This window comes from Leopardus geoffroyi, chromosome D4 (assembly GCF_018350155.1).
Source record: "Leopardus geoffroyi isolate Oge1 chromosome D4, O.geoffroyi_Oge1_pat1.0, whole genome shotgun sequence".
Taxonomy (NCBI): domain Eukaryota; kingdom Metazoa; phylum Chordata; class Mammalia; order Carnivora; family Felidae; genus Leopardus; species Leopardus geoffroyi.
The window spans coordinates 92,469,364-92,491,110 of NC_059342.1; the positions used below are offsets into that span (position 1 = coordinate 92,469,364).

The following is a 21,747-nucleotide window of genomic DNA, read 5'->3' on the forward strand; positions in this document are numbered from 1 at the left end:
CCTCGGACTCTGTCTCTCTCTTTGTGTCTCATAGACGCAGGTCCTGTGGGCTCCAGGGTCCAGGTGACAACCCTCAGAACCCTCCCTTGTGGCCCGTGTCCCTCCCCTGGCCCGGTGCTCAAGTCCCTCACGAGATCTCCTCGCCTCAGCCAGGGCACTGCCTGGGGAACCACTTCCTAATGAGGACCCGAGGCTCCAACAAGGAGGCTCTTGACCTCGGTCCCCACACCAGGGTCCACTGCTCGGCCACGTGCTGCACACCCAGGTCCTCGGTCCTACAGGCCTCCAGGCTGCCCTCCGCTCCGAAGGACCTTGAGGGAGTAGGAAGCATTTTCCCAGGAGGGGAGAACAGAGGGCCAAGGATGAAGATCTCAGGGCACACACTCATCTATGAGCCTGTGGGACTCTTGGGACACTGTCGACGCAGCTCAGTTTAGGAGGAGGAAGCTGAGTCCTTCTGTGCTCTAGCCCCGTCCACACTTCCTAGCTCCAGGGGCCCAGCGTCGTGGACACAGGACCCCAGACCCCGTCCTCCCCTAGTTCCTGGCAATCCCCCCAGACACCTTGGGGACCCCCTGACCCTCAGCCGGCATGTCCTCCTCCCCATGCTGTGGGTCCCGGGCTATTGCCAAGAATCCCGATGTCCCTGCCCCATGGCCCCACTGCCTCCAACCTTTCTCTCCTTTCCCCCGTATTACCCACCCCCTCCCAGTGTGGACTCCCCTCTGATCCCCAGCTGGGCAGTCAGTGTCAGCGTGTGTGTGTGTATCTGTGCGTGTGCGCCTTTCTGGAGATGTCCAGAGGTCACAGCCTCACACGGATGGGGTGGATAGGCACCCCCGAGCATCTCAGGGGCTCTCATTCCCAGGGAGAACCCATGTGGGGGAAGAGGCTGGCCTAGGATTGGAGACCAGCCCTGCTCCTTGGACCCTGCCCACCTCACTTGTCCTAGGCCAGTCCTGGCGTCTCCTGACCTCCGTGTCCCCCCTGTCCCTGAGGGTCAGACGGGGAAGTGCATCAGCGTGGCCGTGGCCACGGCTCGCCCCCGGGGGTAGGTGGATGGGAGGTGCCCTGGGTCCACAGGCCTCCCTCTCCAGGGTCAGCCGGGTCTGTGTCATGGCCAGGTACGCCCAGGGACCGGCACTCAACACCTGTGCATGATCCAGAGGTGACGCTGACATGCATGAATCCAATCGCTCCCCACCTGGCTGGTCCCCCGTGTTCCCACCTCCGCCAACTACTCTAGAACCCCAACCTTCCTGAGCCCCAGAACCATGCGTGTGTATCACAGGCACCCCCGTTCTAGAGAAGCACCCCACTCAGCTCCCGTGGTTGGAGACCTTCGAATGCGCAATGTGTTCTCATGCTGTGTCCTGATATCTCGAGGCTGTGGTCTCAGGAAAGCCCACAGGGAGAGCCTTTTCCCACTTGCAGACGGTGGGTCCGGTCTCACCCCCGAAGCCTCTGGTCACGTGCCCGGAGGGACGCAAAGGTGACACCCGGAGGCCCAGGACTGGCCGCTCTAGCCTGACACGGCCCTGATCCGACTGGTGAGTCGCACGAGCCTCCCTGTGTCTGTGAGTGTGTGTGAGGCTGTGTGTGTTTGTAAGGATGGGACGTGCGGGGGAAGCCACCCAGAGCAGGAGCAGGCTGATGGGAGGGTCATGTCCACACCCCAGGTCAAGGGTGACTGGGAGGGACAGGGTGAGTTGTGTAGAGCTACAGGACACAGGGACACATTCTGGTGTCCGTCCCCGAGCCCGGCCGGAAGCTGGGGTCCAGGTGCCCTAGGGGTCGGCACACACCGGGGTCTGGGCTGAGCAGGAGGCCATGACCTCAAGGAGACTCCACTCGGCCCTCTCCTGTGTTCCGTGCCAGCACTGGTCGGGAGGAAAACCCAAGTCTGAACCCAGCTCTGTGGCCCCAGAGCCACGGCACCAGCCGCACCAGGCCTCACGGGGACGTGTGTGGGCTGTGTTGGTGTCACTGTAGGGACAGGGCATGGGGTGGAGGGGAGCCCTTTGCAGCCTGGGAGGGGCTCTTGTAGGAGCAGGAAGCCGGGTAAGGGGACCCCAGGAAGTGACCTCACCTCCCTGGTCACAGAGCCAATTGAACTCACAACCCGGGTCACCAGGCACCCACGTTCTGGAGACAGCGCCCGACTGGGCTCATTCGTTAGGACATCTTTGCCTGACGAACATGTTCTCCTGTTGTGTGCCCGCGTCCCGCGGCTGCCGGCTCAGGGGAGCCCGCGGCGGCGACGCTTCCCGACCCTGGAGACAGTGGGTCAGGTCATGCACAGGACGCCTCAGGTCTCTAGCTTGCAGGGACCCAAAGGTAACACAGGGAGACCCAGAGACAGCCAGTCCAGCCCGACACCACTCTGATCTGACCTGTGAGGCCCCACGTCCCCCCGTGTGTGTGTGTGTGTGTGTGTGTGTGTGTGTGTGTGTGTTGTGTGTTTGTGTGTGTGGAAGGAGGGGTCGTGTGTGGAAGGCCCACTGGAGCAGGTGCAGGCTGATGAAGCGGTCAGTGCCTGGTGGGCAGGTCAGGCTCACACCCCCATCAAGGCTGGTTGGGAGGGACAGGGTGTGCTGGGGTGGCCCTCTTGTCCCCGATGTTCATCCCGAGCCCTGTAGGTGGATGTCACTGTGTCCCAGGCGCAGGTCTATGCACACTCAGGTCTGTGTCCAATCTGGGAGCCACAGGTGGAGAGGGCGGAAGGACACTGAGGATGGCCGGGTGGGCTGTGATGTCTCCGGGACGGCCGCGGGTCACTGTCTTTACAGAAATCAACCGATGAAATCGGGAAACGTCTGGCCGAATCCCGATACACCTGACCTACAGAGTTGTGCGTGTGCCCCGTTGGCCAAGAGGGCCATCCTGGACCGAGGGAGAGAGTGGCTGCAGGGAGGTCTTGGGAAGCAGAGCCTGGAGATGACCTGGGAAGGCCTCCTTCACCGCCCCGGCCCCCCCACAGGGTCTTGGTTCACGGGTCCTGGGATCAGGACCCGGAGCCCCCGGAGCCAGAGCCCGAGGGTGAGAAGGCTGGGGTGGGGGATGGGATGCTCGGGGCCGGGCGGTGCTGGGACACCCAGGGAGGAGCGCCCGGGGGCTGGTGAGGGGCCAGGAGCAGAGACTGAGAGCCCAGGGCTGCGGACTGCAGGGGGCAGAGGTCCTGGTGTGGGTTCCTGGCCGTGGCTTCTCGGGGAGGCTCTGGCGTGAATTGTGTGTCTGCAAAGGCCCCTGGGGAGGCCGGCGCTGGGTTGGGGCGGGGGGGACCTTCCCTCCTCTCACCCTGAGGCCTCGGAGCCGCTGCAACCATCACTCTGTTTCCTTCTCAAGAGTCCGGGACAGGAGCAGAAGCCGGTGCGGCGCCAGAGCCCGACCCAAGGGCATCGGGGTCCTCGGCGTCTCTGCAGGCAGGGGTGGAGTCTGGGGCGACTCCTGCAGGGGCTGGAGAGCCAGCAGGTGACCTGGGACCTGTGCTGGGACAGCAAGCACCTGAACAGAGTCAGCTGGTTCCTGCTTCTGCTCCCGACACTGTTCCTGCCACCGCCCTTGTTCCCCTGTGGATTCCGGCCACAAATCAAGGGCTCAAAGGCCTTCGAGGGGTGTTTCTTGTATTTCTAATTGTTGCTCCAGTCCCAGTCCCCGACCCCTCCACCAGAATGACTGTTCCTCTTCTCCCTGATCCTTTCTCTCCTCTACCTTTTAGGTGGTACCTTATTTGTTCATGGTTTGTTTAAAATCCACATTAATCTTCAATAAAAATTTATTTATTTTACGTTGTGCAATTCCTGAGCACTGGGCACGCTCATGACGCTGTGAACCATGGCACAGAATATTGTTGCAGAATATCTCGGTCCCCAAGGGTCACCGTGTACCCGGAGCCCTCATTCCCCATTCGTCCCCCGCCAGCCCCACAGAAGCGGGGTCCACACCAGGTCTGGTCAGAGGGCGTCACAGCTCGGGCCCTGGAAGGGGGCACGGGACACGTCCTTCTGTCCCTCCAGCGTTGACCTTCCTCCACGTGGGACCTGCTGACCTCCTGGATCATCTTCACCCCCTCCGCAAACAACGCTGAGTGTTCCCAGAAGGGGGAGAGCGGGCAGGGGCCAAGGAGGGGCTTCCGGAATCCTGTGCCCCGGGGGACTCTGGGACAGCCTTCCAGGTGGCCCTTTATGTCCTCCAGACACCAGGGCACGATTCCACCTCATGTCTCAGGGAATGCGCCAACCCATCTAGAAGGCCCGTTACGTCCCCATGTCACGGATGGGGACACCGAGGCTAATAGCACAGCCTGAGTCACTAGTAAGACGAGCTGGGTCAGGAAGCCCATCTCCTTGACTTTGGATTGTCCTACCCGCAGGCGTGCATCTTGGCGTCCTGGGGCTCGGGGTGCCTCCTCCTGGGGGATCCCACCACCCGCCGAGGGCCCCTACCCACTGAATCAGGGGAGCAGAGCTGACCAACCTGCCTGGGGACCCACATGGGGCTGGGGAAGGGCCGACCGGGGCTCTGGGGGCTCTCCCAGTATTGGGCCAGCCGGTCCCCTGCAGGACGAGGACTTCTCGCTGGGGATCGGCTGGGGCCTCTGCTTCCTCACGTTGTCACCTGGGCTGCCAGTCCCCAGACCAGAAACCTGCCCCTCTGAAGGCAACCACCGCTGCCTCCCTCGGGTCTCACTTGCCCGAGTCCCTCCCCGGGACGACGCGCATCTCTGACGCCTGCTCCCGTGGGGGTCGCCTCCCCTTGGACTGGGACGGGTCTGGCCTCCATCCCGGGGAACGCACTGCCTTTGGCGCATTATTTGGCCCAGAGGCCTGTGAACCTTTTTGGCCCTGGGTTGTGAGGGATGCTCTCCCCTCTGTGGTGTGACCGTCCGGCCGTCTGCATCTCCCCGTTTCTGTTTGGGCCACGGGAGGACCAGCCCTGTCCTCTCTGGCGTCAGGCTGTGGTGTCACGACACAAACAGGGGTCTCCACCCCGAGACCATTGTCACCGAAGGGGCCTCCTTTTTCCCCCCTAATCTTTAATCCATTGTGATTTCAATATCAAAGGAGAAAAAGTCTATTTCCAACGACCACAAAGTACAGAAATGAATCTGTCCCGTCTGAAAAGTCGGTGCGGACCCAAAGGTATCTCTTGAGAGATTCCACTTGAAGGAAACCTCCAGACTAGGTAATGGAACACGGAGAGAAAACAGACTGGGGGTTCCCAGGGGCTGGAGGGGGCACGAAAGGGGAGTGAGGGCTCTGGGGACACGGTGACCCTGGGGATCGAGATATTCTGCAGCAAAACTCTGTGGCGAGGTTCACAGCGTTCTGAGCGTACCCAGTGCTCAGGAATTGCACAATGTAAAATAAATAAAACATTTTATTGAAGATTAATATAGATTATAACTAATGAACAAATAACATAACAGCTAAAAAATAGAAGAGAAAAAGGATAAGGGAGAAGAGGAAGAGACATTTTGGTGGGGGGTCGGGGTCAGGGATTGGAGAATAAATTTGAAATAAAATATAATAAACAAAAAGTAAAATAAGATAAAAAAAGCACCCTGTATAGGTCTTCAACCCCTTGATTTTTGGCCGACATCCATGTGGGATCAAGGGCAGCGGCAGGGGCGGGGAGAAGGGCGATGGCAGGAGCAGTGTTGGGAGCAAAAGCGGGAACAGTGGAACCAGCAGAAGCAGGACCCAGCTGACTCTGCTCAGGTGCCCGCTGTCCCCGCACAGGTCCCAGGTCACCTGCTGGCTCTCCGGCCCCTGCAGGAGTCGCTCCAGATACCACGCCTGCCTGCAGAGACGCCGAGGCCCCCGATGCCTTTGGGCCGGGCTCTGGAGCCGACCCGGCTTCTGCTCCTGCACCGGACTCTTGAGAAGAAAACAGAGTGATGGTTGCAGCGGCTCCAAGGCCTCAGGGTGAGAGGAGGGAAGGTCCCCCACCCCCGCCCCGCGCCGGCCTCTCCAGGGGCCTTTGCAGAGACACAACTCACCCCGGAGCCTCCCCGAGAAGCCGCGGCCAGGAGCCCACACGAGGACCTCTGCGCCCTGCAGTCCGCAGCCCGGGGCTCTCAGTCCGCTCCTGGCCCCACACCAGCCCCCGGGGGCTCCTCCCAGGGTGGCCCCGCACCACCCGGGCCCCGTGCACCCCCATCGCCCACCCCCAACCTTCTCACCCTCGGGCTCTGACTCCGGGGACTCCAAGTACTGGTCCCAGGACCGGTGAACGAAGACCTTACGGCGGGGCCGGGGCGCTGGAGGAGGCCTTCCCAGGCCAACTCCAGGCCCTGCTTCCCAAAACCTCACTGCAGCCACTCTCTCCACGGGTCCAGCGTGGCCCTCCTGGGCGACGGGGCACACGCGCAACTTTGTAGGGCAGGTGAATCGGGATTCCGCCAATCGTTTCCCGATTTCATCGGTTGATTTCTGTAAAGACAGTGACCCGCGGACGGCCCGCAGACATCACAGCCCCGCCCAGCCACCTCAGTGTCCTTCCGCCCTCTCCCCCTGCAGCTCTCAGATCGAACGCAGACCTGAGTGTGCACAGACCTGCCCCCGGAGCACAGTGACATCCACCTACAGGGCTCGGGATGAACGTTGAGGACAAGAGGGCCACCCCAGCACACCCTGTCCCTCCTAGCCAGCCTTGACCTTGAGTGTGAGCATGACCCACCCACCAGGCATCTGACCCCTTCATCAGCCTGCACCTGCTCAGGTGGGCCCTCCACACACGACCCCTCCTTCCACACGCACACACACACACACACACACACACACACGGGAGGGGACCTGGGGCCGCACAGGTCAGATCAGAGCGGTGTCGGGCTGGACTGGCTGTCTCTGGGTCTCCCTGTGTTACCTTTGGGTCCCTGCAAGCTAGAGACCTGAGGCGTCCTGTGCACGACCTGACCCACTGTCTCCAGGGTCGGGAAGCGTCGCGGCCGCGGGCTCCCCCGAGCCGGCAGCCATGGGACACGGGCACACAACAGGAGAACATGTTCGTCAGGCGAAGGTGTCCCAACGAATGAGCCCAGTCGGGCGCTGTCTCCAGAACGTGGGTGCCTGGTGACCCGGGTTCTCAGTTCAATTGGGCTCTGTGACCAGGGAGGTGAGGTCACTTCCTGGGGTCCCCTTACCAGGCTTCCTCTTCCCACAAGAGCCCCTCCCAGGCTGCAAAGGGCTCCCCTCCACCCCATGCCCTGTCCCTACAGTGACACCAACACAGTCCAGACATGTCCCCGCCAGGCCTGGTGCAGCCGGTGCCGCAGCTTTGGGCCACAGAGCTGGGTTCAGACCTGGGTTTTCCCCCTGACCAGTGCTGGGACCCTGCATTGTGTCTCCCGGGGTACCCGGTCACCCGTCTGCATAGTGGGGTCCTTGTGGCATCTACTTGTAGGGGCGCCATCAGGGAGCCACCTGTAGACACGTCCCGTGCCTGCTATCCCGTGAGGCTCGTGGGCACACGTGATCGTGGAAGGATGAGGAAAGGGTGGGCCTGGCACGGAACACACTCACGCGGGCCTGGGTCTGCTCCGGGTCCAGGTACAGCCACCCCTCCAGGCCCGGGGGAAGGTGGAGGTGAACTCGTTCAGACCCTGTGCCCTCCGGACATGCACTCCACGGGCCCCATTACATTTGGTCTCGGGTCCCAGAGCCTGGTCTGGGCCTACATGCTGGGCGGTCCCCACTGTGGCTCCCCGCCTTCCCGATTCCTGGTCCCACGTGCTTCTGTCACCCGTCCCCTCCCGGGTGGACGGCCCGTGTGACCGGGTTCTAAGGGCTAGAATATGATGACTGGGTGTCATTTCTGGGCCGATTCATGGAATTTCTGGTTTCCTCTCTCCTGGGTCCATTCTCTGTCTCTGCCTCGGACTCTGTCTGTCTCTGTGTGTCTCCCGGGAGCAGGGCCTGTGGGCTCCAGGCCAGGTGACAACCCTCAGAAGCCTCCCTTGTGGCCCGTGTCCCTCCCCAGGCCCGGCGCTCAGCTCCCTCATGAGGCCTCCTCGCCCCAGCCAGGGCACTGCCTGGGGAACCACTTCCTAATGAGGACCCGAGGCTCCAACAAGGAGGCTCTTGACCTCGGTGTCCACACCAGGGTCCACTGCTTGGCCACGTGCTGCAAACCCAGGTCCTCGGTCCTACAGGCCCCCAGGCTGCCCTCCGCTCTGAAGGACCTTGAGGGGTAGGAAGCATTTTCCCAGGAGGGGAGAACAGAGGGCCAAGGATGAAGATCTCAGGGCACACACTCATCTATGAGCCTGTGGGACCCTTGGGACACTGTCTACGCAGCCCAGTTTAGGAGGAGGAAGCTGAGGCCTTCTGTGCTGTAGCCCCGTCCACACTTCCTAGCTCCAGGGTCCCAGCGTGGTAGACACAGGACCCCAGACCCCGTCTTCCCTAGTTCTTGCCATTCCTCCTGGACACCTTGGGGACCCCTGACCCTCAGCCGGCACGTCTCCCTCCCTATGCTGTGGGTCCCGGGCTATTGCCAGGAATCCTGATGTCCCTGCCCCATGGCCCCACTGCTTCCAGCCTTTCTCTTCTTTCCCCCATATTACCCACCCCCTCCCAGTGTGGACTCCCCTCTGATCTCCAGTGGGACAGTCAGAATGTGTGTGTGTGTGTGTGTGTGTGTGTGTGTGTGTGTGTGTGCACGTGCCTTTCTGGAGATGCCCAGAGGTCACAGCCTCACAGGGACGGGGTGGATAGGGACCCCTGAGCATCTCAGGGGCTCTCATTCCCAGGCGGAGCCCCATGGGGGGGTAGAGGCTGGCCTAGGACTGGAGACCACCCTGTTCCTTGGACCCTGCACACCTCACTTGTCCTGGGCCAGTCCTTGCCTCTCCTCAGGGTCCCTCTGTCCCTGGGGGTCAGACGGGGAAGTGCATCAGTGTCGCCACGGACCAGACTCACCCCCAGGGGTAGGTGTAGGGGAGGTGCCCCGGGTACACAGGCCTCCCTCCACAGGGCCGGATGGGTCGTGCGGAGGCCAGGTGTGGCCAGGGACCCGCACTCAGCACCTGTAGATGATCCAGACGGTCCGGTGATGTGCACGAATCCGATCGCTCCCCACCTGGCTGGTCCCCCATGTCCCCACCTCTGCCAACTGCTCTGGGAACCGAACCTCTCCTCAGCCCCAAAAGCATGCCCGCCCCTGCCAGGCAGGCCTCAGGGTGCGAGGCCAGGTGGGTTGGACATCTGGGGACACGATGGCCAGTGACTACACCCATCCCACCCAGCTGGCCTGGACTGCAGACTCCACCCAGGGTCCAGGCGCATGGACCCTGGGGCATGGCCGGGCCAGGGCTCCTGGAGGCAGCAGTGGAGGCCGACGCAGGGCAGCGAGAAGTCGGTCCGCCCCATCCCCTTCTCCTTTCCTCCTTCCGCCTTGTCTTCCTGGCAGGACGTTGGACAGAGGTCCGGCCTGTGCCTGGCTGCAGCCCCGTGAGCAGTCAGAGGGTGGCAAGCTGCCCGGGGAGGCTGGGGCCACCTCCAGGATGACCAAGCGTCAGGGGGCCGCTGTAACTGGCCATCCCCCGGGCACTCAGTGATTTCAGCCCTTTGTATACATGAGCCGTGACCCCGGGACCGGGTATCGGCCCATCCCTCACCCCAAGAGGCCCGCACCCTCCCCAGCCGAGGCCCCGTCGGTGGCCGGCCCTCCCTCCAGCCCCAAGAGGTCCAGCTGCTCCACAGGCCGTACATCTTTCCCGGCTGGAGCCCGAGCAGCCATCGGGGGCCTGGATCCGGGCCCTGGAGCCCCTCCGGGAGGACAGGTGAGACCGGGCAGGAGCCAGGAGAGGGCCGAGTGGAGGCTCCTGGAGGTCATGGCCTCCTGCTCAGCCCAGACCCGGGTGTGTGCCGACCCCTAGGGCACCTGGACCCCAGCTGCCGGGCAGGCTCGGGGACAGAGACCACAATGTGGCTCCTGGTAGCTCACAGGTGTCCCTGTGTCCTGTAGCTAGACCTGTCCACCAGCTGGACTCCCTCCTGCTCGGCCAGCAATGTCTGTGGCCAAAAGGAACAGGCCACCGTCAAGGTCTGGGGAGAATGAGTGGCCAGGCAGAAGGGGAAGGCTCGCCCTCGGCTCAGGGGTCCCTGCTGGGCTGGCGGGGGCTCCGGAGGTGGTTTTCCAGCGCTCTGCTGACCAGCCCTGTGCCCAGAAACACCTGCTTCCCTTCTCTGGGCCTCACTCTCCTGCTCTGTGCAATGGGTGATGCAGACTGACCCCTCCCATGGCAGGAACAAGGTGGGACCCCAGGGCCCAGGCTGTCCTCCCGGTCCTTCCCAGAGACATCAGGTGTCAGCTCAGCCTCAGCCGCCACATGCCCCGGGGCAGCCTTGGGCCCTCACGAGCTCTGTGTCTCAGGGTCCACAAGCACAGCTCCTCGCTGCCCCTGTCCCCCCAGCCGGCAGGCGACACCACATCACCGGTGCCGGCCTGGACGTGAGGATCAGCAGCTTGGACGAGAGCATCCGCCGAGCTGGCAGGGGGCGCGTCCTTGGTCCCCTCAACGAGATCTCTCCGGGTACAGACCTCACTTGAACAACTCCTCTGACAGGAGACCATCTCTGGACCTGCCGGGGAATCCAGCCCCGGGGGGAGGTGACGAACTGCTCTGCTCTACAGAGGAGGAGACTGAGGCAACATCATCCTCCCAGGCCGGTGCCTGGGAATCCATGCTTGCCTGGGGGCAAATACCAAGCCCGCGAGCTCCCTCCACATCTAGGATGCCTTGGCTCTGACGACACTGCCTGGTCACGTCCCCTGCGCCTGGCAAGCTGCGGTGACCCCCGACTCCTTACCTGACGTCCGAGCCCCGAGTGAACCGGGCCAGATGCCCTCCCCAGGGTGTTCCCCTCCCCCCTCCCTAGTGTTTTCCTCCCCCAGGGAGCCCACCATCCCTGCCCCTCGAGCCCCCTGCTACCACCGCCCCGCTCCATGGCTCCCATCCAGAGCACCCTCATCTCTAAGGCTGGCTTCAGAGGTCACCTCCTCGGGGTCCTGCGAAAGCCCAGGCTTCGGGTCAGAGCGACCCGGGCTCACACCCACAGCGGGGCCACGTCAGAGTCCTGTGACACGCAAGCTCTATGCCAGCTTCTGGGACCTCGGTGCTCTTTTTGCAGATGGGGTCGGCGGCTCCCACCGCCGGTGGGTGTGTGGGGGATGAAAGCAGGGAGGTGAAGGTGTCCGAAGTGGGGGAGCTTGTGGGGGGAGGGGGCTCTCGGGAAGGCACGGGGAGGGGATGGGGAGGAGGGAAAGGCGGCCTGACCTCTCCCTGCCCAGACTGGTGTCCCCCTCCCCCTCCCCCTGCTCAGCCAGGCGCCCGGATGAACAGTGGAGAGGGGTGTGGGGGCCAGGTCAGCAGGGTGGGGGTCTGTCTCGTTTCCCTCTTGCCCCCGGGTCTCCATACCCGCTGCGTCCAGCCGCCCTGCCTGGGTGGAGTGGCCGTGGGCCCAGGCCTAAGAGGATATGGGGGTCACTGAGCGGGCGGTGGAGATCGGACACGTGCGACCCCAGGTGTCGTGGGCTCCTGCCGCGAGGTGGTCCCGTGCGCGCAGTCCCATGGTCCCGGTGCACCTGCGCAGGCTCCACCTGCCTCGACCTTTGGGGGGAGCACCTCCCCGCCCCCAAGGCTCCCGCGCCACATCCTGCCCAAAGGTGGGAGCCAGGGGCCACTCTGGCCGGACTCGCAAAGCTCCTCCTCCAAGCGCTCATGGAACAGTCGGGAAACTGAGGCCAGGAGAGGCAGGGACTGGCCGAGGACCCGCCAGGTGAGCAGAGCCTAGAGGGGCTGGGGGAGGTTTCGGGCTCCTAGGCCAGGGCTTCACTTTCCCAGGGGGTTTTCGAGGGAATGAGAGCCTCTATGATCCTGGAGGACCACGGAACCCATCCCGTGTGGGGTCCTTTCCTCTGGGCATCCCCGAGTGGGCACAGGTCCACGCAATTGCATGGAAACACAGTCCCCCGCCCGCCAGTAACTAACCACCCGCGTGGGGGTCAAAGGATGAGTGGACCCTGGAGGTGACAGGCGGTGGGGGAGAAAAGTGGTGTGGGGCGGGGACATTGTCTCCAGGGAACATGCCCATGAGGGGAGCCACGCCAGGCCGATGGCCAGGGGATCCCCAAGATGCCCCCGTGTGTATCACAGGCACCCCCATTCTAGAGAAGCACCCCACTCAGCTCCCGTGGTTGGAGACCTTCGAATGCGCAACGTGTTCTCATGCTGTGTCCTGATATCTCGAGGCTGTGGTCTCAGGAAAGCCCACAGGGAGAGCCTTTTCCCACTTGCAGACGGTGGGTCCGGTCTCACCCCCGAAGCCTCTGGTCACGTGCCCGGAGGGACGCAAAGGTGACACCGGGAGGCCCAGGACTGGCCGCTCTAGCCTGACACGGCCCTGATCCGACTGGTGAGTCGCACGAGCCTCCCTGTGTCTGTGAGTGTGTGTGAGGCTGTGTGTGTTTGTAAGGATGGGACGTGCGGGGGAAGCCACCCAGAGCAGGAGCAGGCTGATGGGAGGGTCATGTCCACACCCCAGGTCAAGGGTGACTGGGAGGGACAGGGTGAGTTGTGTAGAGCTACAGGACACAGGGACACATTCTGGTGTCCGTCCCTGAGCCCGGCCGGAAGCTGGGGTCCAGGTGCCCTAGGGGTCGGCACACACCAGGGTCTGGGCTGAGCAGGAGGCCATGACCTCAAGGAGACTCCACTCGGCCCTCTCCTGTGTTCCGTGCCAGCACTGGTCGGGAGGAAAACCCAAGTCTGAACCCAGCTCTGTGGCCCCAGAGCCACGGCACCAGCCGCACCAGGCCTCACGGGGACGTGTGTGGGCTGTGTTGGTGTCACTGTAGGGACAGGGCATGGGGTGGAGGGGAGCCCTTTGCAGCCTGGGAGGGGCTCTTGTAGGAGCAGGAAGCCGGGTAAGGGGACCCCAGGAAGTGACCTCACCTCCCTGGTCACAGAGCCCAATTGAACTGAGAACCCGGGTCACCAGGCACCCACGTTCTGGAGACAGCGCCCTACTGGACTCATTCGTTGGGACACCTTCGCCTGACGAACATGTTCTCCTGTTGTGTGCCCGTGTCCCGCGGCTGCCGGCTCAGGGGAGCCCGTGGCCGCGACGCTTCCCGACCCTGCAGACAGTGGGTCAGGTCGTGCACAGGACGCCTCAGGTCTCTAGCTCGCAGGGACCCAAAGGTAACACAGGGAGACCCAGAGACATCCAGTCAAGCCCGACACCGCTCTGATCTGACCTGTGAGGCCCCACGTCCCCCCGTGTGTGTGTGTGTGTGTGTGTGTGTGTGTGTGTGTGTGTTGTGTGTTTGTGTGTGTGGAAGGAGGAGTCGTGTGTGGAAGGCCCACCTGAGCAGGTGCAGGCTATTGAAGGGGTCAGATGCCTGGTGGGCAGGTCAGGCTCACACTCGGTCAAGGCTGGTTGGGAGGGACAGGGTGTGCTGGGGTGGCCCTCTTGTCCCCGATGTTCATCCCGAGCCCTGTAGGTGGATGTCACTGTGTCCCAGGCGCAGGTCTATGCACACTCAGGTCTGTGTCCAATCTGGGAGCCACAGGTGGAGAGGGAGGAAGGACACTGAGGATGGCCGGGTGGGCTGTGATGTCTCCGGGACGGCCGCGGGTCACTGTCTTTACAGAAATCAACCGATGAAATCGGGAAACGTCTGGCCGAATCCCGATACACCTACCCTACAGAGTTGTGCGTGTGCCCCATTGGCCAAGAGGGCCACCCTGGACCGAGGGAGAGAGTGGCTGCAGGGAGGTCTTGGGAAGCAGAGCCTGGAGATGACCTGGGAAGGCCTCCTTCACCACCCCGGCCCCCCCACAGGGTCCTGGTTCACGGGTCCTGGGATCAGGACCCGGAGCCCCCGGAGCCAGAGCCCGAGGGTGAGAAGGCTGGGGTGGGGGATGGGATGCTCGGGGCCCAGGTGGTGCTGGGCCACCCAGGGAGGAGCCCCCGGGGGGCTGGTGTGGGGCCAGGAGCAGAGACAGAGAGCCCCAGGCTGTGGCCTGCAGGGGGCAGAGGTCCTGGTGTGGGTTCCTGGCTGTGGCTTCTCAGGGAGGGTCTGGGGTGAGTTGTGTGTCTTCAAAGCCCCCTGGAGAGGCTGGCGCTGGGTGGGGGGGGGAACCTTCCCTCCTCTCACCCTGAGGCCTCGGAGCCGCTGCAACCATCACTCTGTTTCCTTCTCAAGAGTCCGGAGCAGGAGCAGAAGCCGGAGTGGCTCCAGAGCCCGGCCCAACGGCATCGGGGGCCTCGGGGGCTCTGCAGGCAGGGGTGGAGTCTGGGGCGACTCCTGCAGGGGCCGGAGAGCCAGCAGGTGACCTGGGACCTGTGCGGGGACAGCGGGCACCTGAACAGAGTCAGCTGGGTCCTGCTTCTGCTCCCAGCTCTGTTCCTGCCACTGCCCTTCTCCCTCCCCTCCCAATGCCCTTCTCCCCACTGCTGCCCCGCCCTGCCACTGCCGTTGCCCCCACATGGATGCCAGCCACAAATGAAGGGCCTGAAGGCTCTCGTGGGGTGTTTCTTCTATTTCTAATTGTTGTTCCATTCCCTGACCATGACCCCCCCCCAGAATGTCTCTTCCTCTTCTCCCTTATCCTTTCTCTCCTCTTCTTTTTAGCTGTTACTTTATTTGTTCATTGTTTCTTTATAATCCACATTAATCTTCAATAAAAATTTTATTTGTTTTACGTTGTGCAATTCCTGAGCACTGGGCACGCTCACGACGCTGTGAACCTCGCCACAGAATTTTGCTGCAGAATATCTCGGTCCCCAAGGGTCACCGTGTACCCCGAGCCCTCACTCCCCATTCGTGCCCCCGCCAGCCCCTGGGAACCCCCAGTCTGCTTTCTCTCCGTGTTCCGTTACCTACTCTGGAGGTTTCCTTCAAGTGGAATCTCGCAAGAGATACCTTTGGGTCCGCACCGACTTTTCAGATGGGACAGATTCATTTTTGTACTTTGTGGTGGTTTGAAATAGACTTTTTCTCATTTGATATTGAAATCACAATGGATTAAAGATTAGGGGGGAAAATGGAGGCCCCTTCGGTGACAATGGTCTCGGGGTGGAGACCCCTGTTTGTGCCGTGACACCACAGCCTGACGCCAGAGAGGACAGGGCTGGTCCTCCCGTGGCCCAAACAGAAACGGGGAGATGCAGAAGGCTGGACGGTCACACCACAGTGGGGAGCGCATCCCTCACGACCCAGGGCCAGAACGGTTCACAGGCCTCTGGGCCAAATAATGCGCCAAAGCCAGTGTGCTCCCTGGGATGGAGGCCAGACCCGTCCCAGTCCAAGGGGAGGCAGCCCCCATGGGAGCAGGCCTCAGAGATGCGGGGCATCCCAGGGAGGAAATCGGGCAAGTGAGACCCGAGGGAGGCAGGGGTGGTCTACTTCACAGGGTCAGGTTTCTGGTCTGGGGCCCGGCAGCCCAGGTGACAACGTGAGGAAGCAGAGGCCCCAGCCGATCCCCAGCGAGAAGTGTGATGGGCTCCCCTCTCTGGGTCAACAGAGCGCAGCCCCCATCCACGCCGCAGGTCAGACCCTCCCCCAGCAGGGCTGGTCCCAGGATCAGCAGAGAAACCCTGGCGCAGTTTTTCAAAGGTGTTGTTTTGGGGGTGTTCATCATAGCAGTGGTGGACATAAGGGACTGGGAACAGTGATGGGACCCTTGGTTCTGGTCCACGTTGGGGAGAGAAATCAGTTGAACAGTAGAGTGGGTGTGAGGTCTCTACGTGCGGAGTGGGAGACCTAGGGGTCATCTCCTGTAAGTCCCACTGTCTGTGTCCAGGATGTGACCTGCCAGCCCAAAGCCAGCTCCACCAGCAAAGGCCCTCCAGCCTTTTCCTGGGGCTGCAGAGACCGGAGTGAGTGAAGAGAAGCCTCACCGCCGGGGGTCCCCTCCCAGCCAGGCTGCCGGACGCAGCGAGCACCTGAGCTGGATAAGGGGACGCAGGGGAGTCCCCCTTCTGGCATCGGCGGCCCAGACCCGCCATTCCGTGGTCCCAGTCCCGGCTCCACCGTTGCGAACCATGCGGCCTGGGCAAGGTTGTTAACCCTGGGGCCTCGGTTATCCTCCGACTGTGGACAGGACACTCCCCATGCATCCGCTCGGATGGGCTGTGACCATTCCAGAAGGCAAAACAGATATAAAGCTGGATGGGATCTGGCCCGTTTGGGGACAGAGGGGGCTCCACGGCTCGCCTTCCTCGCATCTGCCCAAGAGGCTCTCAGGCCACAGCACCGATCAGGCAGTTGATGTGAACCTGACTACATGGGAGACAGAAACGCAGCCCTCAAGTGCAGCTGCCACAGGAAGTGTGCCGCTGAGCAGGGGACTGGTGGGGAGGGGGGTGCAAGGATGGCCCTGCCCCCTCCAGGCGGGCGGTAGGAGCTGCCTTCTGGTGCTTGGAGGAAGTGACATGCCGCTTCCCTTTCGGCCAGTGTGGGGTCCCGGTCATCCTGTGTGGGGTGTTCTCGGTGGGCAGGAACAAACCCAGGGCTTCCCCTACTCTTGAGGTATGTCTTCAGCTTCCTGAGCTCAAGCTCTGAGCAGGGACCCTCCCTGGAACTGGGGGGACCATGGGTGCCAAGCTCTGGGATGTGGCGACGCCTGCTGGCACTCCCCCTGATCCCCAGATGCTGTTTGAGAAGGTGGCACCCTGCCACCACCTGGGCTCCATCCGGTCCCAGTGGGACAAAAAGGGAAACGGGCAGCTGGCTCCCACTGTCAGTGCCACGGTCACCCAGGTCAACAGCGTGGCCTGCTGCTTCGAAGACCAGAGTGTGACGGCTGGGCACAGGGCCGGGGTGCTGGAGCACTGGGTCCGAGTGGCCAGAGCATGAGAAACTCCTCTTTTCCTCAGAGTTAGGCCTCCAGCTAGAGTTGGCTGGTCCCTCCCGCTGGGACGGAGCCTCCCGAAGGCTGTTAGGTAAATGGGGAGCGGGGAGGGTGTACTTTCGTCCCCAAAGCAGCCCAGAGCTGCCCAGAGTGCTCACAGCCAAACCGAGCTTACAGCAAAAATGGACATGCCTGGGGCGGGCCAGGTCTGGGGGCACCCTGGGACTCCCCACTCTGCCCCCAGGGCACGGTAGCATTCTTCGTGGATCCGTGCTCAGTCCTCAGCAGTAACTTACCCTGACTTGACCCCGGCTCCACAGGCCACGCCCCATCGGCCCCAGTTAGCGGCAACTTGTTAGCTGGGGAGAAGCACCAGGAGGCTAATGAATCCCTGGAGGGTCCTTCCCGACCCGACCCCAGAAGCTTCCAGGTGCAGGAGGAAGCAGAGGGGCGCTGCCTGGTGCCCTAGCGACCCCGCCCCGCTCGGCGAGAGGCCTCGCCCAGGAGACCCCCGCCGAGGGGGTGAAGGCGGAGCTCCCCGCAGGGGATCCTCCTGAGAGGCCCCCCCCCCGCCGCCCGGCAGCGGCTCAGCCTAGCCTCGCAGAGAGGAGGCCCCAGGTTCGGGGCCGCTCTCGGGGTGCGGGACAGGTGCTTTGCACAGATCGATTCCTGCAGTCCTGCCCCCCACGGGACGTGGGTCACCGGATCTCCGTTTCGCTGGCTCGCACTCTCCAGGAGGAGGACCCGGGGCTGCCGCCCGCAGCGGACCGAGCCGGGGGCGCCGGCAGAGAGTGGGAGCTCCAGCCGGTGGGGCCTGGCTGTCTCTGGGGACGGCTCCCGGGGAGCGACAGGCGGCAGCAGAGGCCGGAAGACTCCGCTAGGGGGCGCTGCGGCGGCGTGCTGGGGACGGCGCGGTTTGGCCCTCGCGGGCCGCCGTACGTGCTATAAAAGGCGCACCGCGCGTGCGCGCGTCCTTTCCGGGCGGTGGCGTCCTCTCCGCGTGGTGCGCGTGGCCTGGTTCCCGGATCCCCGGGCGCCCGGTGCCGGGACGGCGGGCCCCGGGCCAGGCGGCGGGCGGGTCCGGACCTTGCTGAGCGCCCGCCGCCCTCCCTCGCGGGTTGAGACCCGGAGGAAGTGGCCTCCCGCCTCTGGCCACGCGTTGTTTTTGCTTTAAAAAGCGGGTCGGCCGCCCCTCATTCCCTGGTCGGGTGTGGCCGAAAGGCGGCTTCCGAAGCGCGGTGGTGTGAATGCCGCTGCTTAGCCGGGGACCCGGTGGGGACAGGCATTCCTAGACCTGGTCCCCGGGCTCCATACGCGGCCAGCCAGTGACCTTAGTTTTCCACACTCGAGTTAGGCGGGGACCGGGGAGGCGGACGGTAAATGGGTTTTGGGGGTTCCTGGCCACGCGTAGGCCTGGTGGCAGGGTCTCTGGACGCCGAATGCAAGCAGAACAGCCCAGGAGAAGTGGCTCCTTGTGGGTTTGCCGGAGGTTTACAAAGGCTGCTTTCCTTTTTCTCTAGGGAGTTTGCTAGAGACCGAGCACCTGGGAGGGCGTTCTGGGGTCTCAGGTGAGTCGACACGGAGGCGCTGGAACAAGTCCGCCCCGACGTGTGGCGTGGTTTTCTGAACCGGGGCCAGTCCACCATCCATGCGGTCAGGGGAATAACCCTTGAGTTGCTGGTGTTCCCAGCGCAGAGCTCACTGCCCCCAGAGGCGTTGCAGGTGTGGCTGCTTTTGTGTCACATTTGTGTCATTCGGCGGCAGAGAGAAGGGAGGCTTGTCTACGCCCAGCGTTCTGGCTGCAGACGTCTGGATGATTAATAGCCTGACAGCGGACAGGGAGCTGGGTCCAAGATGTGCTTCCTGGCACCCTGGAGCCTCACATGAAAGCCCTTCCGTTGTGTCGCAGCTCTTGGGTGGCCTCGGACGGTGAGGCGGTCCGGCCTTTGACAGCAGGAGGTGGGCGTGGGTCGCTGACCAGCAGGGATGAGCAGAAGAGGTGAGTGGGTTTCAGGTAGGCTGACCTGCTGAAGGGCTGAGGGTTCCCCGTCCCAGGGGATGAAAAGAATGAAGGCACCTGAAATTTGCTTTGGGGGAGACCGAGCACCGGCCCCTAACCATCTAACCTTCAAATGACTCTGGGTCAGAGCGTTAGCGTGCTCTGCCTCCTGAAGCAAGTTGGATGCGCTGCGCGGCCAGAAACTCGAGTGGTCAAGTTGCAGGGTTTTGACAATGCGGAGACCGTGGCACAGGCCGGCCATCCTGGCTTTCTCTGGTTTTAAGAATTGCAGGGCACTGTTTCCTGGCCCGTCCCCTGGTTTGTGGCTTTCTGGTCCATTGGTTAGTAGCTCTTGAGGGGCGCGGGCAGCAACCCCTCAGGAAGGAAGGCCCTCCCAGCTGCACTGTGGTCCCCCGGCTACATCGGGCACTGGCATAAGGCGCCAGTGCGGGCTGCCCGTTGGGGCTCCTAAAGGTGACCGCAGAAAAGTTAAAAAGGATCACCTCGTCCGTAGCAGCCGGGGTTGTAAACACGAGTGACAGGCAGGACGAGAGACCGCTCAAAAGCGCCTCCCTGCCACGCGCCTCGCCAGACGGCTGTTACAGTCCCGCAGAGGTAGAGGCCGGTGTCTGATTTGGTGACGGTAATAATGGCGGCCAACTTTACACGGTGATTTTTGGGGGTCAGGGTATTTGTTCCTTAATCCAGGAAGGAAGGGGACTGCCAGCCTGTGAACGTGGGCCAGAATAACACCGTCACCGTCCAGACAGAGGTGGAGAGGAGATGCTGGCCCCAGCAGGTGAGGTGTTACCCCCCCCCCCCCGCCTCCTCGCTGGGGGTCGGGAGGGTGGCTGTGCCCCTCAGATGCCGGGCCTCCCGGCACCACAGACACAGCTGCTCTGCTGCACCTGTGACATTGGGGCAAAGAGGAAGCGGCTATTTCTACGCTCAGTGCTCAGAACCGTGGGCACTAAGAATGGTTTGTAGCCGAACACGCCTGCCAGCTGCCGCGGGCGGTGTTTACGCGCCGCAGGTAGACCTGTCTCCGGGCTTCTAGCCGGGAACGCCGAGCAGGGCACCAGCCGCTTTGCTCTTCGGGTTCTCGTGTATAAGATGACCCTCGTCATGGGGGGCGCATGGAGGCGAGCGTGTGGCCGGCCTTTGGCCCGCTGGGACTGACCAGGAGAGGGTCTCCCTCTTGGAAGCGATCGTTCTGTAGGTCTGTCTGGGGAGGGCTTTCTGGAGGTCTTTGGGCGAGTGTGTTTTGCACTCCGGCTGCTACGAGTGGCTGGGGCTTCTAAGCCCTGCGCCCCCACACCCTGCTCTAAGGACCCTTGAGACAGCAGAGCAGGAGGTGGGCCCGGAGGGCGGGTGGGGGAACACCAGAGGGCCACACCTGGCTTTGTCCTGCCAAGGAGACGCCGCAGTGCCACCTAGAACCCTATACGTGATCCTCCAGACCAGCGCGCTGGCGAGTGGAGGGGGGCGGTCTGGGTAAACCGCACTCGGGTAGCGGTTGTGACGAGAGCTGTCCTGCCTTGTTTTCAGGCGGAGAGCCCAGCCGGCCCAGCCAGGCGAGATCCAGGCCGTCCGCTCAGGGTGAGGCTCCCTGATACAAAGCCGAGAAGTAGCAAGGTATTTTGCGTTGCTTTGTGAAACACTTGTGCAGAGTGTTGGCGTGTTGGAAAGCAGTCCTGTGTTGTGGGTCTGCGGGGCGAGGCGGGGAGTGTTGAACTGTTCATTGGGCCCCCTCCAATTCCAAAAAATCCAAGAAAAGTAGACGCGATTGAGAGCACAGACAAGGGATCAAGATATGCCGGGGGGCCAGGGCCTCCACTTTTGATGCAGTGATTGTTGGCAGAGCAGCCTCGCCTCTGCTTTCAGAGGAGCCCCTGCTCGGAGGCCGCCCCGCGCGGGTGTCTGGGGTCCTCATTTTTCCTCCCCGGCCGCTGCGTCCCGCGGGGAGCAGAGGTTTCGAACTGCCCGGAGTCCTTGATTCTAAACTGCTGCTTGTGCCGCGTGTGGACTGTTTCCCCTGCACACAAGGGAGGAAAGTGCGGACGGGGAGAGGGGATTTCAACGTAAGGTGGAACGGGTGTTGAGAACTAAGGCTGAAGACACGGGAGGACGGCTGGAGTTGGGAACAGGTTTAGGCAAACGGTGGTGAAGTAAGCTGAAGGATTCGGTGCTTTTATTTTTCAATAAAACTGTTTCTCTGTTGGCAAAGCTCGAGACTAAATCGGTCTTGAATAGCCACCTTGACTTGGCTTCTCCTCAGTTTGATTAGCGGAGGCCCCGTGAGGTGACGACGGGGTGGGCGGGCGCACGCACCAGTGGGTATGGGGGTGGGGCGGCTTTGCTCTGCTGAGCTGCCACCTGGTGGTTTGACCGGGTGACATTTAGAGAAGGGCGTGGGCTGGGGTGTCCGCCCCAAGTTCCTGAGTCACTTCCCAGGCCGGGTTTTAAATAACCCCTTGGAGTTCGGCCTGCAAAAGCCCACGGCCTCGGGAGTTGTCCCCAGTGACCTGGGACAGGGAGGTGCGCTGACCCCAGCTCGCAGAGTCAGTCCCCGATTATCATGTAGAGGTCTCGAAGCCATGACCCCAGGACGAGAGAGGGAGCCACCTGCTCGCACCCTGGGGCTGGCTCCTGCTCCTTCTGTGGGGCAGGTGGCAGCCTGCAGATTCTCAGCTCCTTGCACAGGCCTGGGCTCCTCAACAGTGGGGACCCCGGGGGGCGGGGAGTGGTGCCAGGCTCCTGCAGCTTCTCTTTGGGGAGGGGCAGGGAAAATGCTGGACTCTCCCAGATAGTGGGTTTTCCACGTCGGGGTTCACTGAAATCCACCAAATTCCTCCAGTGTGTTCTGTGAGCCCGGCACCGCAGG

The 21,747-nt window shown here is 62.7% G+C and overlaps 1 protein-coding gene, 1 long non-coding RNA gene and 2 other non-coding genes across 8 annotated transcripts; 3 read left to right on the forward strand and 1 right to left on the reverse strand.

The window, feature by feature from the left end:
• Positions 1-5,366: 5,366 nt before the first annotated feature.
• On the reverse strand, positions 5,367-6,370 carry LOC123592667. Its single transcript, XR_006709895.1, has 2 exons — positions 6,185-6,370; positions 5,367-5,879 (listed from the first exon to the last, which is right to left on the reverse strand). It is a non-coding gene; the product is annotated as an uncharacterized LOC123592667 (long non-coding RNA).
• An 11,466-nt stretch (positions 6,371-17,836) lies between these two features.
• On the forward strand, positions 17,837-21,089 carry LOC123592654. Of its 5 annotated transcripts, none has more exons than XR_006709889.1 (5): positions 17,900-18,045; positions 18,385-18,432; positions 18,774-18,863; positions 19,551-19,662; positions 20,412-21,089. XR_006709889.1 is itself a non-coding variant. In XM_045467955.1 (5 exons), the coding sequence occupies exons 1-5, from the start codon at positions 18,245-18,247 to the stop codon at positions 20,946-20,948; spliced, it is 675 nt and encodes a 224-aa protein (XP_045323911.1). In that variant the 5' UTR covers positions 17,900-18,244; the 3' UTR covers positions 20,949-21,089. The 5 variants fall into 5 exon arrangements, 3 of the variants coding, with proteins under 3 accessions (XP_045323914.1, XP_045323911.1, XP_045323912.1); XM_045467955.1 differs by having other exon boundaries at positions 17,900-18,432; positions 19,572-19,662; positions 20,412-20,498; positions 20,730-21,089; XM_045467956.1 differs by having other exon boundaries at positions 17,900-18,432; positions 19,572-19,662; positions 20,412-20,498; positions 20,748-21,089.
• On the forward strand, positions 18,565-18,697 carry LOC123593914. The gene has a single exon (XR_006710598.1). It is a non-coding gene; the product is annotated as a small nucleolar RNA SNORA17 (small nucleolar RNA).
• On the forward strand, positions 19,727-19,860 carry LOC123593912. The gene has a single exon (XR_006710596.1). It is a non-coding gene; the product is annotated as a small nucleolar RNA SNORA43 (small nucleolar RNA).
• Positions 21,090-21,747: the final 658 nt, after the last annotated feature.

What these genes read in the sequence shown, in the direction of transcription:
- LOC123592654 (XM_045467955.1), top strand. Translation starts at nt 18,245, where the DNA reads ATGGGTTTTGGGGGTTCCTGGCCACGCGTAGGCCTGGTGGCAGGGTCT. An exon ending in AGCAGGGATGAGCAGAAGAG is followed by an intron (nt 18,864 to 19,571) that starts GTGAGTGGGTTT and finishes TCCTTAATCCAG; the next exon opens with GAAGGAAGGGGACTGCCAGC. An exon ending in CAAAGCCGAGAAGTAGCAAG is followed by an intron (nt 20,499 to 20,729) that starts GTATTTTGCGTT and finishes TTGGCAGAGCAG; the next exon opens with CCTCGCCTCTGCTTTCAGAG.